This window comes from Dermacentor silvarum, chromosome 7, assembly GCF_013339745.2.
Source record: "Dermacentor silvarum isolate Dsil-2018 chromosome 7, BIME_Dsil_1.4, whole genome shotgun sequence".
Classification (NCBI taxonomy): domain Eukaryota; kingdom Metazoa; phylum Arthropoda; class Arachnida; order Ixodida; family Ixodidae; genus Dermacentor; species Dermacentor silvarum.
In genome coordinates this window covers 157,182,464-157,199,230 of record NC_051160.1, presented here as the reverse complement: position 1 = coordinate 157,199,230, position 16,767 = coordinate 157,182,464, and the positions used below count along the sequence as shown (strand labels likewise).

Genomic DNA, 16,767 nt, shown 5'->3' with positions numbered 1-16,767 from the left:
CATATAAAACAGGGAAAAGCCCATCCCCCAGCCGTACCTGTCGACCTTGGCCGCCTTGTGCCATCCACCGTACTCGCCGTAGGGGGCATTGTCTCGGCGTTGGCTCTTGTTCTCCTCCCGTTCTTCAGCCAGCTGCCAGATGGGCTTGTTGTCACCTGACACGCAGCCAAACTCCCGCTCGTGTGCTCGTGTCAGCACCTGCTTGTACAGGAGCTCGGCCTCCTTGTACTTGCCCTGCTTGAGGTACGCCGACGCCAGGTTGTTCTTGGTCTTCGCCACATTTGGGTCGTCGGGGCCCAGCGTCCGTTCATAGATGTCCAATGCCCGTGGTAGTAGCGCTCAACCTGCGTACATCGTGCAAACAAGCAAAGAAAAAGGTGCCTTGAGTGGGAGACTACGAACGTGACAGAACATAGACAACAATACTGCATCCTTGCTCATGTAAACCCGCACCAAAATTAAACAATCAGAAGCGATATTTGCAATCCGAGACAACATGTAAATCTTGTCACGAGACGTAGTTTCATGGCATTGTGCTTCCCTGATGCCAGGAAGTTTCATCTGACAATAATATTCTCGTTGCCGTAATGCCACACCTGATGACAACACCACATATTCTTGTGTAAGGCCTCACCCATAAATTTGGGCTTAAATATTCCAGGAAATAGATTACACATGTACGGGCCGCAGCCCCCTTTTTCGTCCACACACACCTCATCAGTCGCAGCCACACTGTGGTATCTCCGTGTGGTACCGATGTGGTGTACATAAACATATCCTCTTCAGTTGCAATCACAGTTGATGTTTGGGCAGAAACTCGTGAAATTAACCATTGGCATGACGAAAAATGTGTTTTCTGACGCACCTCAGTTTTTACCATCGCACTTTCCAGCTGCGCCATCTTTCGTAGATAGCTGCCTGATGTGCACATGCGAGGCTTTTTGCACTTTGTGCATGCGTCTTCGCTTCCAAGGTGCTCAAAACGTATACGGCTCTTCAACTGCTATATTCCACTCATGTTTCCTTGAAAAACTAAGCAGTTTTCCATTGTGCTACCTTACACACGGAGCAACACCCGAGCCTGAAGATGGCTTCACTTCTGAACAGTGTGGTACAGTGGAACACCGATTATACAACATTCTTGGGACCGCACAAGAACGTTGTATAATCCAGGCATGGTAAAATCTGACTAACACAAATTATGTTTAAATACAGCCAAACCTCGATATAACGAAGTTGTACTTGCAGTGAAAAACTTCGTTATATCGAAAATTTCGTTATATCGGGTTTTGTTCAATAGAACTAACCTGGGGAAATAAAAATAGTTTGTTACATTGCAAATTTGTTATATCGAGGTTCACTATATCGAGGTTCGACTGTACACGGCTTTGCATAACAGAGTTGCAAGGAGCTTCCAATTTAAACTATACACTAATACCTTGCAGCACTTAGAAATCAAAACCGCCTAAAGGTAAATGTGAAAAGAATAATGCAGTGCAGGTGCCAAACATGCTTTCTTGCAGGGATTTAGCATACTGTGATCCCTGCATCTGCCAGCATGCTAGAACGTTTTTTACTTACCTACACACTTTAAAAAAATCAGTCAGTTTCTTATAGACATTTTTTGAGACACGCAGCAAGAGCTTTTTTCGGACGCAAAATCTCTTTTGCGTCTGATTTTCCATACTTTTTGCCACGACCGCAGGTCTGAAGCGACATTAATCGAAGCCACCACCGCCGCCATTTTGATTATATCGCCACCTAGAACCGCTGCTCTCACACGCAGATCCGCTGGCAGCTGTAGCCACCACCACGACAACGCTAGCCCTACCTGCTTCGATGTTTGCTACTAAGCTTGTTGCTGTTCGGTGCCATGTTTTTCATTTAAACAATTCCCCGCTGTTAGCAATGGCGCCAACTCTGCCCTTCTAATCCTCGCCAATGGCTTCAGAGCTCGGAAAGCACGGCGCATTGAAAAATGACGGTTCTTAAAAGTCAGCTTCGCCTCAATACAGTCTTACGCGGTGAAGCATACGGGAAGTATTGCGGTGAAGCATACCATTAGTAGGAAGGGGCAATTGTCACGGCACACTGCATGTTTCCCTAAATTATACTCGTGTGCACCCACCGTCTCCCATCATAGTACAAGCACAGATACCCCTAATAAGTGTACCGGCAGGCCTTACAAGCTATTTCGGATGCGCCTGTGGCGATTTGAGCCCTTGGGGGCAGTAAAATGTATGCATTCATTTTTTGGACTGCCTGATTTTTCGGACTTTTTTTTGCGGCCCCTTGGGAGTCCGAAAAATCGGCCGTTGACTGTACTTCAAACTCAGCTTTATTGAAATAATTTTGAAGGTCTAATGAACAAGGTTCCACTGTATTTGGGTAGAAGAGCTCCCCGTGGTATCCTTATGGTGTATATGAAAGACATGCACGCACCTCCTCGTACTTTCCCTGGTTCTGGCAGAGTAGGGCCAGGTTGTTGAGTTGCTTGGCAACGTCGGGATGGTCTCGGCCCAAAACCCTCTCGCGGATGTCGAGGGCGCGCTTGCACAGGGGCTCAGCATCGCGGTATTTTCCTCGCTTGCCGTACAGCACGGCCAGGTTGTTGAGCGTGGCCGCCACGGCAGGATGGCTCTCGCCCAGCGTCTTCTCCCGGATGGCCAGCGCATCATTCAGCAGCGCAGCCGCCTCCTTGTACTTGTTCTGGTCCCTGCGACAGAAGAAGGACTCCGTCAAAGACCTGCATCCCTTTTTTTTGCTGCATGCTTACAGCGGGTCATGATACAGTCATCAAACTATTCCCAGTTTATCCTTGCAACTGAGAGTAGAGGGGCTAACATATGGTTACACACACAAAAAAACTAGCCTCGCAGCACACATTTTAAACTCGGAAGTTCAATTTGAAATCCCTGCCTCTAAGCGACTGCTATTTTGTCATGGATTCAGTGACATCGGGAAGTGTAAGGCCATTACCGTGTCGTCTTCCGATAAACAGTCCGAAACTACATTGAACGTTTTCCTCCACACATTCTGGCATCCAACGGCACAGCGATGGCGTCGCCATTGAACTGTACCTGCAGCTCTTTCACATAGGTGATAAAAGCAGCACAAGCTGGCGAATGGTTGCAGAAACTTATCTCGGGCTCAGCGCCGGAGACACAGATGCAAAAACAAAATTATGTACGGCAACCATAACGTACTTCTTGCTCCTGCAATTGCTTTTGGCACTTGTAGTACACAAGAGCATGGCCTTCAACACTGGCTTCCGTTACTCCAGGGAGCTCTTGCTAGGGGTGCGATTTCATTTCATCACCAGTAAATGTTGCCCTTACCAGACTAGTGTGCAATTCAACTGCAATATAAAAAAATTTTAATACACATTCTCTACCACTACGAATGCGCTCAAATTTTGCTAGCTTGCTGAGGAATGCAAACCGTTTAATATGCAATGCATAATTCAAGCTCAAAAATTTGGTGTCACGGCCCCTTTAACCATTACATAAGAAAATGTAGTGGCTGCTTCAGAAAGTCATCATCATCATCAGACTATATATATTTGTCCACTGCAGGACGAAGGCCTCTCCCTGTGATCCCCCATTACCCCTGTCTTGTGCTAGCTGATTCGAACTTACACCTGCAAATTTCATAACTTCATCACCCCACCTAGTTTCTGACGTCCTCGACTGCGCTTCCCATCTCTTGGTATCCATTCTTTAACTCTAATAGTCCACCGGTTATCCATCCTATGCATTACGTGGCCTGCCCAGCTCCATTTTCACCTCATAATGGGTGCTTTAGGTGCTTGCACTTTCTAAAGCCACAATAAGAGGCTTTAGAAAGTGCAAGCACCGAATGATTTCCTAGAGCTTAGCTAAACCACGTGTTTCAGCAATGCATGTCTCCAATTATGAAATGGTTGCTGAAGCAAAATTTTATATTTTTTTTTTATGCTTATGCGTGCTGACTCCCTAACAGTATGGTGCCAGATTCCTCAAACAAACAAGAAATCATGAATTTCATACTCTTTTAATGGCACCAGCTCAAACCCAGGGGCGGATCCAGGTTTTTTCTGAGGGGGGGGGTCAGCTTCTGTCAATGATGATGATGATTATGATGGTGATGATGATGATAGTAGCCTTTCTTATTTACTGAAATTTACCGTTTTTCCTCACGATAAACGCGCGTTTTATACGGCTAAAGCAAGACCTGTAGCCCTCCGTGGTGGCTCAGTCAGCTCAGGCGTTGAGCACGAGATCGCGGGATCAAATACCGGCCGCGGCGGCCGCATTTCGATGGAGGCGAAATGCAAAAACGCCCGTTGTTCTTGCGTTGTAGTGCAAGTTAAAGAACCCCAGGTGGTCAAAATTAATCCGGAGCCTTCCACTACGGTGTGCCTCATAATCAGAACTGGTTTTGGCACGTAAAACCCCAGAAAGAAGAAGAAGACCTGTAGCGAAGCCAGGTATCGGTTTCTCCGAACTTATAGGAAAAGGACGTTACCCAATACAGCCATGTGCATGGCGGCTGCGCCTGATAATACAGGGTGTTAAAAAAATGTCACAGTTTCGCCCTAAGGGCGAAGCAATGAATGCGATAGCAACACAGCAATGTCATACGAAGTAAGGTGAGCGGCTTTGGTAGCAACAACACGCAGAACTGTTGTCGACGCCATCGGCGTTTTGCCCGCGTTAGCTCAAAATGCGTGCGGCGTTGGTGACTGTTGCTGGAGCCTCTGATATAAATAGGCACTTGGTGCCGCAGCTAAACGTCGCCTCCCTTCCCTCCCCCTCCCCCACGGCCTCTCGCGCGTCCGAAGAAGGCGCGTTTGCTCTACATATATGGTGATTGTAAAGGAGAAAAGAGACGCCTACTTCTGCAGCCCTTAAGCGAGCACGGCGCAGAACGCGCGTTTGTTCTCCGCCGTGCGTTCACTCCCCATGAAAGACGCGCCCCTCGCGCCCTTTCACTCGCACATACAGCGTTCGGCGCGCGGCGACGATTTCATCTCCAAATGACGTCATACGGAACCTCACGGCGACGGCGACGGCGACGGCGACGGCGACGGCGACGCCGACGGCAGAAATCTGCTTTTGAGTGTCCATATAATTGCTATCGCAATAAAACTAAGCTTTATAGTTTTCTTAAAGTTAGGCACTGGGAGGCATGCAAAGACCACCTGTGCAAATAAGTTATGTGGCTAAGGGGGCACGAAGTGAGATGATAATTATCGCTGTGAGCAGCCCAATTAACTAAAATTCAACAATTATTTTTTGCTGACTGCAGTAAGTGGGTATGTTTTTATTGAAAACTTAGAGACAGTCGAGTTTCTACACAGTATCAGTCAGAAGAATTATTCTAGCGTGTCCGTGCTCCGAGATATCAGACTCCAAATTCCAATTGTCGTACTGCGCAGAATAATCGAGAATAAAGACGCAACAATTCTCATGAATTCCCGTGAATGATCATGAAGCTCAGTGACCACTTCTGTGGAGGGATGGCGGTGCCATCTTCTCTCTTGAGTCATGGTGGTGTGTTGACTAGAGGAACGTTCTTGAATATGGGCGTAACAGTCCGCTCCAACGCAGCAACCACTACGCTGGTTGTTTACGATATGCGAATCACCGCGTATGAAGACTCACGACGCCACCTACAAGAATAACGATGTGGCGTAGTAGGCGAGAGTGCGAGCCAGCGTCTTCATGTTTTGTTTCCCAAGCGACGCCATCCTTTAACACAAGGCGCACATCTGCTCCTGTTTCTCTAACCACGGGACGCCATCCTTGGCCCGCGCGCTGGCGTTGGCTGCTGACGTCACGCTCCCCCACTTCGCAGCCGCGGCTCGAGGCTTTCGCCACGCTCCGCGAGAACGCCCACTCAGATAAACGGATCCGGTGGGCTTAAGCCTCCTATGCTTAATGTACGACAATAAAACTGCGAAGTTACAATGAAAAACTTAAAGCGTACAAACGGTACTGTGCTCGTACTGGATATTGTCAACGTGTAACTGTGATCACAATGAGCGCTACAGTTAAAAAAAGTTGCCTATGTGTAGTTCTTAGTTTAGCTGTTAGTTGTTATTATTTATATATGAACACTTCAGCAAGAGATCTCTTTCATTAAGCAGGTTGGTCGCGGAACCGATGACAGCCAATGAGGCAACCGTTGACACTCCAAGGGGAAACTAAGTTAATCAGGCGCGAAGGCGCTCGAGCAGACCTCGGCGTGTTTGGCAAAAGGGACGGCCCCTCGTTCATTTGACGCCACCGACGGGACGAGTAAGGCACGGCAGGCGCCAGGAGGTCCAAGGTGTTCATGAGAAAAAATAGCTACGGCAACTTCGCGACACCACACTCCTACGGAATACAACTAAGCTTGTGAGCGAGCTAGCTTTACTTCTACATGGCTGATACCACTGGTACTCGCGAAAAATACTTTTGAAGAATGCTGGTGGCCATATTTTTTTTGTGCGACAGGGCCATCCCCCTGTCAGCGAGAAGGCGATGCAGAAATCGGAATGGGGGGGGTCAGGATATCCGGACATCCCCCCTGGATCCCGCGCCTGCAACCTAATGCCAATTGCAACACTGCTTTCACAGCGTAAGACCTGTTGACAAGGGTGTCTGTTACATAACCAAAATCTGAGGTAGTGGTCCCGTATTATCACAGACTACTGACACACACGTCAGTCAACCTGGTAACAGCCACAGTGAGCCACACAATGGTTGTGCTGCCAAAAGCTGGGTGTCAGCCATGCTATGCCCTTTCACTCTGCACTTGTCCACACGGGACACACGGTAAAAGCTTGGTCCTCCGCTGTCACTTCTCTCGGAGTGCACCGCACCCTGCGCACCCCCATTATCCTGTCACCCAAACGTTTCGGCAAGATAGTCACAGTACGGTTTCAGCCACTACTACACCAGCCTCCGTATCGATGATTTGCCCTGAGCATGATCTACCTATTATTGCGATAGCAATTATATGGACACTCCAAAGCAGATTTCTGCCGTCGGCGTCGCCGTCGCCGTGAGGTTCCGTATGACGTCAATGGAGATGAAATCGTCGCCGCGCGCCGCCGAACGCTGTATGTGCGAGTGAAAGGGCGCGAGGGACGCGCGCTTTAACGGGGAGTGAACACACGGCGGAGAACAAACGCGCGTTCTGTGCCGTGCTCCCTTAAGCGCTGCAGAAGTAGGCGTCTCTTTCCTCCTTTACAATCACCATATATGTAGATCAAACGCGCCTTCTTCTGACGCACGAAAGGCCGTGGCGGGGGGGGGGGGGGGGGGGGGAGGGAAGGGAGCGGACGTTTAGCTGCGGCACCAAGTGCCTATTTATATCAGAGGCTCCTTCAACAGTCACCAACGCCGCGCGCATTTTGTGCGAACGCGGGCAAAACGCCGACGGCGTCGACAACAGTTCTGCGTGTTGCCGGTGCTGCTGATGTCCAAGTTTATACAGCTGATAAAGCTACTATCATTACTCCGTATAGCTCTCTACAAATTTGCTATCGCAGTTGATGCTTCGCCTTTCAGGCGAAACTGCGACAACTTTTTCTCTAACATTTTGAAGAGCCATGGTGAACGACGACAGCCATGTTCCATTTGTTTCCTGTTTTGACATGTTTTGACGTTGTCACATTAAAGGGCAGTGCAATTATTCATTTGTTGTGCGTTAGAGGAATCGAGGTGTCATACTGTCTCTACAAGGTCAACAGTTATTTAGCAAAGCAAAACAAATTACAAAATTTTGTGTCGGCACTCTTAAAGGTAGGAGATTCAAAGCAAAGTAGTAACTTTTTGATAACCAAGATTCCTGCCTTTGTCCTGCCTTTGACAGGCAGGAATCTTGATAAGGAGGAGGGCAGGGGGGAGGGCGGGGCTAAGATACTTTGCTCATTTTTACCTGGGCCACAGCAACATCAGAAAGAGCTTTGAATGACTGAATGGCCACCAGCACAGTCATTAGATATCTTAACGCCTGAACATTTACTAGGACTGGTTATGGTCTCATATACAGGGCTCAAATCACCCCAACAGCCCCACAAATAGCTCTGAATTACAACAGTCGACAACCTATAAATCTGACTTCACAGGGAACATAAATAAGTCTGAACTATCGAATGTCCGAAAAAACAAATGTGCCCAAAAAAGATACTTTTATTTACGTTCTAATGCCCCTGTGCTAGAAATGGTCAATTTATTGCTGCACACACTTCCGCTTACGTGCAACCAAGTACGCCTATATTTCTGCCGGTTTTCAGTTGCCGCTGTATGCTGATGCAAGGACTGCAAAGGCTCGAGTCAGATTGGCACGGCACATCATCATCCGAGTTAGAGTCGCTGTTTGACGGTGGGGAACTTGCTCAATTATTTCGTCATCGTTCAGTTCGGTACACAACACCGCGCTGTCAATGTCTGCAAAGTATTCCAATGTAACGGCGGCACGAATTGGCACACCGCAGCCTAGCAGGTGATCAATGATGTCCGCATTTGAGCTCGTTGTGGTAGGCGGCAGTTCAGGCTCTTCAGTTGCGGAGTCGGGGTCATTCGGACAGCGACTCAAGACTCATTCAGAGTCGGACTGCGAGGGGACCATTGGTGCCATTTGACGCGGCCTGTCGATAATTTCACAAGAAAGACCACAAGCCTGCAGAGCGCTGTCTGGAACACCAACTAAACAAACAAAATGGCGAGGGTGGGCTATGTGCTGGGATGCCGGAATAGGATGTGATGATTGCGATGTTGATGCGACCTCACAATTCAGCCAAAGCCTCCAAGATCAGAATTTGTAATTTAATCTGACGCGTAGTGCTGCGACCGAGACAAGGCCTCAGGAATTACCATTTTACGTGTAATCTCTGAGGCCATACTTGATATCTCGTATCTCTGAGGCCAAACTTCATGTCTCATTGAGGTTGTCAGAGGAGATAATGGCGGGCAGAATCCGTGTACGCTACAGTCACGGATGGAGTTTGGATAATCGTATGTAGAGCTGGCGGCTGTCCGAAATTTGGTAGTCGTTACACATTAAGTCCACAGGGCCATTGGCGGTGCCGCGAAGGTGTCCAAATTACCGAGCATGTCCGGATTATTAGTCTGCGACTGTACCAGTGCAGCTATTAGACGTCTTTGCACTCATACTGTGATCGGAGATGTGCATGGACGCGTATATGCCATATTTCCCAGTGTATAAGTCGCACCTTTGTATAAGACACACCCCCTACTTTTCACGACTTTCGATTGTCCCGACCTGCACTGTAGCTAAAGGATTGTGACCAAGAAAAAATAAACAAATAAATAAAATAAAAACGCGATGCATGAAATGCTTAGCTGCAGGTTCAAGGAGTATGAGCACGATGTGCTTGATTGCGGAGTCCAAGGTGTTAAAATTTGAAGGACACTTTGTAAATTCCAAAGTGTGTTCGGTGAAAGCCTGCGGCCATTCGATTGACCATGCCATGTCTTTTTTTTTTCTTTTTTTTTTTGTGCATGACACTCCCAGTGGAATAGGCATGGCCACTCACTGCTGCCGCTTTCTTTCCGCTTCCCTGGCCTTGGTGCTCGGTGAAATGTTAGCCCGCCGCATGCGCATTCGCTCATCCTTCTTCTGATGTTTGGTATCAGGGGAATCCACATTCTTGGGGCGCTTCTCCGGACCGCTTGCCGTGGAATTATTACCGGGCAATCACGTGATGGCACGCCGCCGCTGTGCCATCACATGATTGCTGAGAGAGTGTGAGGGGGAGAGGCCACGGCTGGCACCGTTCCAGGGCACGGATGGACGGACGGACGGTTGGACGCCGCCGCTGTGCCATCACGTGATTGCTGGGAGAATGTAAGGGGGAGAGGCCACAGCTGTGGCGGCGCAACTGTTGCTATGCGCCGCTGTGCCATCCCGTGATTGCTGAGAGAATGTAAGGGGGAGAGGCCACAGCTGGCACCGTTCCAGGGCACGGACGGACAGACGGTTGGACGCCGCCGCTGTGCCATCACGTGATTGCTGAGAGAATGTAAGGGGGAGAGGCCACAGCTGGCACCATTCCAGGGCACGGACGGACGGACGGTTGGACGCCGCCGCTGTGCCATCACGTGATTGATGAGAGAATGTAAGGGGGAGAGGCCACAGCTGGCACCGTTCCAGGGCACGGACGGACGGACGGTTGGACGCCACCGCTGTGCCATCACGTGATTGCTGGGAGAATGTAAGGGGGAGAGGCCACAGCTGTGGCGGCGCAACTGTTGCTATGCGCCGCTGTGCCATCCCGTGATTGCTGAGAGAATGTAAGGGGGAGAGGCCACAGCTGGCACCGTTCCAGGGCACGGACGGACGGTTGGATGCCGCCGCTGTGCCATCACGTGATTGCTGAGAGAGTGTGAAGGGGAGAGGCCACGGCTGGCACCGTTCCAGGGCACGGACGGACGGTCGGACACCGCGAGTATGAGCCATTAAAGAGTTTAGCTTTAATATGCGAAATGCTTAGCCGCGAGTTTAAGGAGTCGGCGTGTAATGTGCTTGGCTGCTGGTCCTAAGAGTACACGCAGGACGCGCATGGTCACATGTCCGAGGAGTCCACATGCTATGTACTTGATAGCCGAGTCCGAGGCGCTCATGCTTGAAAGGATTAGCCGCAGGTCCAAGGATTGCATGCGCAACGTGCTTCATCTCGGAAGTCTGAAGGACTGATGCTCCACTAGTAGCTCAGCTGGGTGTCCGAGGATTCTGCACAAAAAATGCTTTGTTGCAAAGTCTACATCGCCGATGCTCGGAATGCTTAGCCAAGGGTCTGACGCGTCCAGAAATGGAGAGATCGGCCATGCTTCTGCGATGTTTGCATCGCGGTGAGACAGTCAAGAGCTCGCAAGGTGTAAAGAGCAGATGACACCCCTGTGGAGCAAGCGGCAGACCAATGGGGAAGCATGCTAGAGTCACGTGATCAACGTGGCCAATCGGACACTTTGAAAAGAGCTTCAATCATTTGTTTTTTGTGCACCTGTTTCTGTGTGGAAGAGATAGGTGAAGCGGCGGCAAATTTGAAGATGAAGAAATGCACTTTCTGATCAGACCAAGATGGCAGCACTTGGTTGTAGAGTTCCAAAGATATTGTGGCTGTGTGATGATGTGGATAGTGGCGTGCGGTGGCAAAAAGACCGGCTTGGAATGATGATTGTGTTGTGGCAACAAGAAAAGAATCAGTGATGGTGATAGCGAGGACGAACAAAGAAGCGAGACGAGAGCACGCAGAGCGTGAGAGCGAGCGGCAGCCTCGAACGTCAGCACGCAGAACGGTGGTTCAAGGTTCGGGTACCGGCGACCGGGTGTCCAGCTAACGTGCAGACCTGGTCGGAGATCCAGCTTGTGGCTGGGCTTTCCTGCACACCAGCAGCCTGCTGTTCTAGCAGCCTGGTGCAGTGCTTCATGCTGGGGACCGGGACGCCTGAGCTACCTGCCTTCGAGCGAGCCCGATGACTGGCGACTGGGTGTCCTGCTACCGTGCGGACCTGGTCGTAAATCTGGCTCATGGCTCTGCTCTCCTGTGCACCAGCGGCCTGTTGTCATAGCGGCCTGGTGCAGTGCTTCCTGCTGGCCACCGGGACGTCTGAGCTGCCTGTCTGCTGACAGAGCCCGACATTATAGCGTCCGAGGCGTTACAGGCCAGGCGTTACTGGCCAGCTACAGCAGTGGCCTGGTGTTCTACCGGCCTGCTGTTTTCTTCCTGCTTCCACGTCGCGACAAGGAGCGGTGTGGTGCGACAAGGTGCGGCGCGAAAAGCAACGTAGCCACAACGACGCTCCACCATCACAACCACCGTCACGGGCACCGCAACGATGATGCACACAGGCGAGTGGTGACGCATGAGTGCTACGCACGTGTTTTATATGGAAGGACAACTTCCGAACTCTAGTCCACGTACATGTAAATCGTGTGTATATAAATCGTCTGTATCGTGCTAGCTTGTCTGTTTAAAGTCTGTGTTTCGTGTAGCAAGCTCCCGTCTGCCATGTCATTATTAAAAATTCCTGGGCCCAACGGAAACACCGGCAAGTTAGTTTGTTTGTCGTGTTTTCCCATCACAGGCTGGTTTTCACTATTCCCGCAAAATTTTTCATCATCTTGGCTGATCCAACAAATTTTTTAGAGCACTTCTACATGGTTTTCCGTGAAGATATATCGTGATCAGAAAGAAAAAAAACAGTTATAGAAACTAAAAATTCAATTGTCAAGCAATCAATCTTATGGCGATGCGAAAGCTGCATCACCCCTTAACATGAAGTTCATAGCAACAAGATTTCACTGTAGTTGTAATATGTATAAAGCCGTGATATGTAGAAAGTGTTGCAGACTGCACTGCAAAACATGTGGAGTGAAAGTTTGATGACCTCAATGCTCCCGCTGCGTGTGCCTGCTAAGTATGAAACAGAGTCCAGTCTAGAGAACCAGGTGAGCAGTCACAAAGTCCCTTCTGCAGTACCTGTAGACAAGTGCCAGGATGTTGAGCATGGTGGCCACATCTGGGTGATCATGGCCGCTGGTCTTCTCCAGGTCCTCGAGGGCTTGCTTGCACAGGGGCACGGCTACTTCGTAGCGCCCCTGCGACGCGTACTGGATCACCAGGTTGTGCAGCGTCCTCAGCCGAGCCGGGATCTCGTACCCAGCCGAGCCCCCCCCTCCGGAGGTCCCCATGGGGCCCATGCCGACCCCACCTCCGGGTGGGGACAGGGCGTCCTGATTGTTTTCCTCGTCGTCGGGGAAACCCAGGTCGAGGGGAGGGTCACCTTCGCGTTTCTCACCTGCGTACGAGGATGCCACAAAAACATCTTTCACTAAGGGCTCATACACACCAGTGACTCGCGGAGGTCGGGCGAATAAGTTAGTCACAAAGCTACCAGTTGCAAATTGTCGCAAATGATCACTTCTATCAAAAAGCTTCAGAATGAATCAGACGAGCAGGACCAGGATGTCTGCATACGCTGACGCTTATTTCACGCGGTGATAGCAGTTTGAGTAGATGCAAACGGCTTCAATCACGGGACATTTCAGCATGGCGACAGGCAAGTAGCGCTTGCCAATGTGAACATCGGTAGCCATTGGGTCCCTCCTTGGTTGCTAGTCACGGTCGGTCCCCCTATCTCTGTCAATCGTCGATGTGAATGTGTTTCTCAAAATTGCAACATGCAATTTTGAGGAAGTTATAGTGGAAGTTATTCACTGCTGCATTGCAACAGATAACTGTCATGGTACTACAAGATGCATCGGTATATTCATAGATTTCTAAAAAGCATTCGACCGTGTGTCTCACACTAAACTGCTTTTAAAGCTACAAGCAATGCTTAAAAATGATTCTTTGATTTCATGCATTTCCGCATATCTGTCGTTAAGGCGGCCAAGTGTGTTTATCGACGGCACATGTTCTGGATCAGCACCGGTTCGGTCAGGCATTCCACAGGGGTCCGTCCTTGGGCCTCTTTTCTTTCTTATCTTTGTCAATGACCTAATAAAGGAAGTGAACGTGAAAATATGATTATTTGCAGATGACTCTACACTATATCTAGAAGTCAATAATGTAAATGATCAGGTCTGTTTGAATTCTTCACTAGCCAAGGTAGAAGCGTGGTGCGCCACGTGGCAAATGAATAATAATGCAAAGAAAACGGTTGCTGTGTCAGTAACATGAAATTGGCACCCCTTAAAATTTTCTCACAGTTTCAGTGGTAATAATCTATCTACGGTAAGTAGCTACAAATACTTAGGCCTCATAATTTCATCCAACCTTAGATGGAACGAACACATATCTCATTACAAAAAAGGCAATGTGCCAACTTGGTTACTTGAGAAGGTCGCTACGACAGTCCACACAAGAAATCCATCTTTTAGCGTGCAAACGTATAGTAGACTAATTCTTGAGTACGCCTGAATAGTATGGGACCCGTACACCCTGAAGAACATTACACAATTGGAAAGCATTCAAAGAAAATCGGTTAGATTCGTAGTTAACTGTTATAGCTGGCACATATCTCCGACTGTTCTTATTAAGAAGAGCTATGAATTGGGCTAGTTGGTGTGCATTAATTTTTTTCTTGCGCTAAGTACAGTAGGACTCCTGAGGGACGAAACGGACACTAGGTATGAAGCGTTCACAAAGTGACACACGGGAGTGCAGATTTTGCGCTCCCGTGTGTCACTTCGTGAACGCTTCATATCCAGTGTTTGTTTCATCTCTGTGGCGTCCTACTGTACTTACCGCAAGAAAAAAAAAATGAATGTTCTTATTAACAAAACCAACCTGGAGACAGCTAAGGCGATATAGGGACCGACTGAAACACATGTATTTACTTTATTATGATATGCTGGGGATAGATAAGGATATGTATATTACTTTAGTTAAACCAGGCGTGCAACACGATCTAATCATCCAAAAAAATAAAGAAATTTTCTTGCAGAACAAGCGTATTTTAAAGCTCCGCTTTTTCTCGGACGATAGGTGAGTGGAATGCGCTCTCCACCAGTACAGTGGAATGCCCGACTGTCCAGTCATTCTGCAACAAGCTGAATAGCATTTCGAAGCGATATTATATATATGTGTATGCATATACACACACACACACACACACACACACACACACACACACACACACACACACATATATATATATATATAAATGTAATTTTTCTTTTTTTTTTGCTTGCTTGTGATTATTCTTTGTAGATTTTTGCTGCTCAACCGACCGAGCTTGCGCGATGTCTTTCAGTATACCAGTATGAATGCGACTCTTTTTTTTACTCCTTCTTATCAATATTGCGTTGTTATCAATATGCTCTGTACCGCTTGTGCGGTTCAGCGAATATCTCTAATCTAAAATATCTTGAAATTTTGTAAAGCTTTATCGTTGGAATGCTCTGTACAGCTCATGTGGATCAGGGAGTATGTTTACTGCAATGTATTGAATTCTTGTAATGCTTTTTGCTGTTCATTTTTTTTTGTTCATCTGCATATCGCACTGTCCAGTCCTGCCCAAGGCCTAAGACTAAGGCCGGCAGTATCCTGTATATAAATAAATAAATAAGTGCTTTTAACCCTTTCGATGTCGTGTTTTTTTCAGGGGTGACGCAGTCCAGTGTCTTTTTTTTTTTTTGTCTCTGATATTACAAAATGAGAACAAGGGTTTATTTTTGGTTATGCAAAAGGGAGAAAATGACACGGATAATGGCAAATGCTCTTTTGGTATGGTCCTCGCATTCCTATCTGATTGATGTCAGTGACATGGCGGGACAGAAACGCCAAAACGTACCGGTACGTCGGTGACATTAAAAGGGTTAAAAGGACACTAAAAGAAAAATAAACTGCACTGAATCAGCAAACTGTGCTTCTTCAATACACCAACACAGCCACTCTCACTGTGAAAAGCTCACCATGACTTCATGGCTTCTGATGACATCTGCTTTGGCACAATTAGCTGCTTATCGACAAAAATGGACTGCACTGTATATTCAGAGGAGCTAAAAAGTGAACTGAGCCAGTGTCAAGAACTTTTAGTGCTTCACGACGGTCCAAATACGAGCAAATACTTTCAAATCCATGACCTCCCACATGTACTGGCATTACGAAGCTTGGCACGAAAATTTTAATAATGGAAGTCTGTCATTTTCTCGCTGAGGAGGTATTGGTGGACTAGTTGGTACGGCTTTATTGTTCTAAAGGGAGCGCACTTGCTCACACATGAAAGAACACTAAATCACACCAACACATAGCATGCGTGTTTGTGTGATTTAGAGTTCGTCAACGTGTCAGTGTCATTTCCGTCAATGTCAACATGTCATTTCCAATGAAAACTGCGAGGATTCACTTCTGCAGCTTCGCTGTCTCTTATGGATCAGTTGCTCAGACTGCCACACACCTGTGAAGTATTTTAAATACTTCACAGGTTTGTGGCAGTTTGTGTGTGGCTAATTTGCTAATACACCAGAAATTTATTTTTTCTCTTTATGGTTTTTTTTAACGAACTTGTAGCTGTGCTGGAGTGCAGCATAGCATTTCAGCGAAGAGACACATCATCAACAAACACGAATTACGACTCACTCTGAGACTTCTGCGACTCGTCACCCTGGGCAGCTGAGGAGGAGGCCACAGATGTGGTGGATGCGGACAGGTCGTCGTACTTTTTGAGCGAGTTGACAAACTGTAGCTGCTTGTTGTCTTCCTCGAGCTGGGCAACCGCCTGCTCCGAGGCCTGCAGCTTCTGTTGCGTGTTGGCCAGCTCGTCACGTAGCCACGCATTCTCCTGGCACAGGCGGCGCACCTGGGCGCGAAGCTTCTGCTTCTCCGCTTCTACCGCCTGCAGCCATTAGACAGAAGGCACGTTGCGCAAAACACTATATGCAAAGCTTCAGTTTCAAAGCTGTGGGGATGCGCAACTCTCACGCGTCCCCTCCCCTGGTGTTGTTTTTCCCGCATGGCTCTCGCATCTCCTGTTCTCCGGGTTCCCTGCGTACCTAAGTGCCAGCTGTGGTCAGCGTAGATGTGACAAGAGATGGCGCGAGTGTTGCACTGCTAAAGCCACCTAACGGCGGGGTTACTCGGGCGCACGAGGGAGCAGGGTCTTCCCCTTTGGCGTGGGGTCGGCGGGCAGCGCGAACGCCTCGCGCGTGCGTCGACCCGCTTCACAAGGCTAGGAGCAGGACACCGGATTGGACGAACCTTGATCGTTCAAACACGCCACCGTTCGCGTGACCGTACACGTAAACGAGCAGGCGATGGTGTCTAGC

General features: G+C 48.6%; 1 protein-coding gene across 4 annotated transcripts in view; it reads right to left on the bottom strand.

Moving 5' to 3' along the window:
* LOC119458616 (kinesin light chain) overlaps positions 1–16,767 on the bottom strand; it is a 441,510-nt gene that overhangs the window by 357,409 nt on the left and 67,334 nt on the right. Inside the window, exons 3-5 of one of the 4 annotated variants that reach the window (XM_049671310.1) lie at positions 16,082–16,337; positions 12,476–12,794; positions 2,443–2,716 (exon numbers count right to left, since the gene is read on the bottom strand). The exons of 2 other annotated variants lie outside the window; for them this stretch is intronic. In XM_049671310.1, the coding sequence (XP_049527267.1) occupies positions 2,443–2,716; positions 12,476–12,794; positions 16,082–16,337 (849 nt within the window). The remainder of the gene's footprint in view (positions 1–2,442; positions 2,717–12,475; positions 12,795–16,081; positions 16,338–16,767) is intronic. One more of the 4 variants, XM_049671309.1, reaches the window with a different exon arrangement.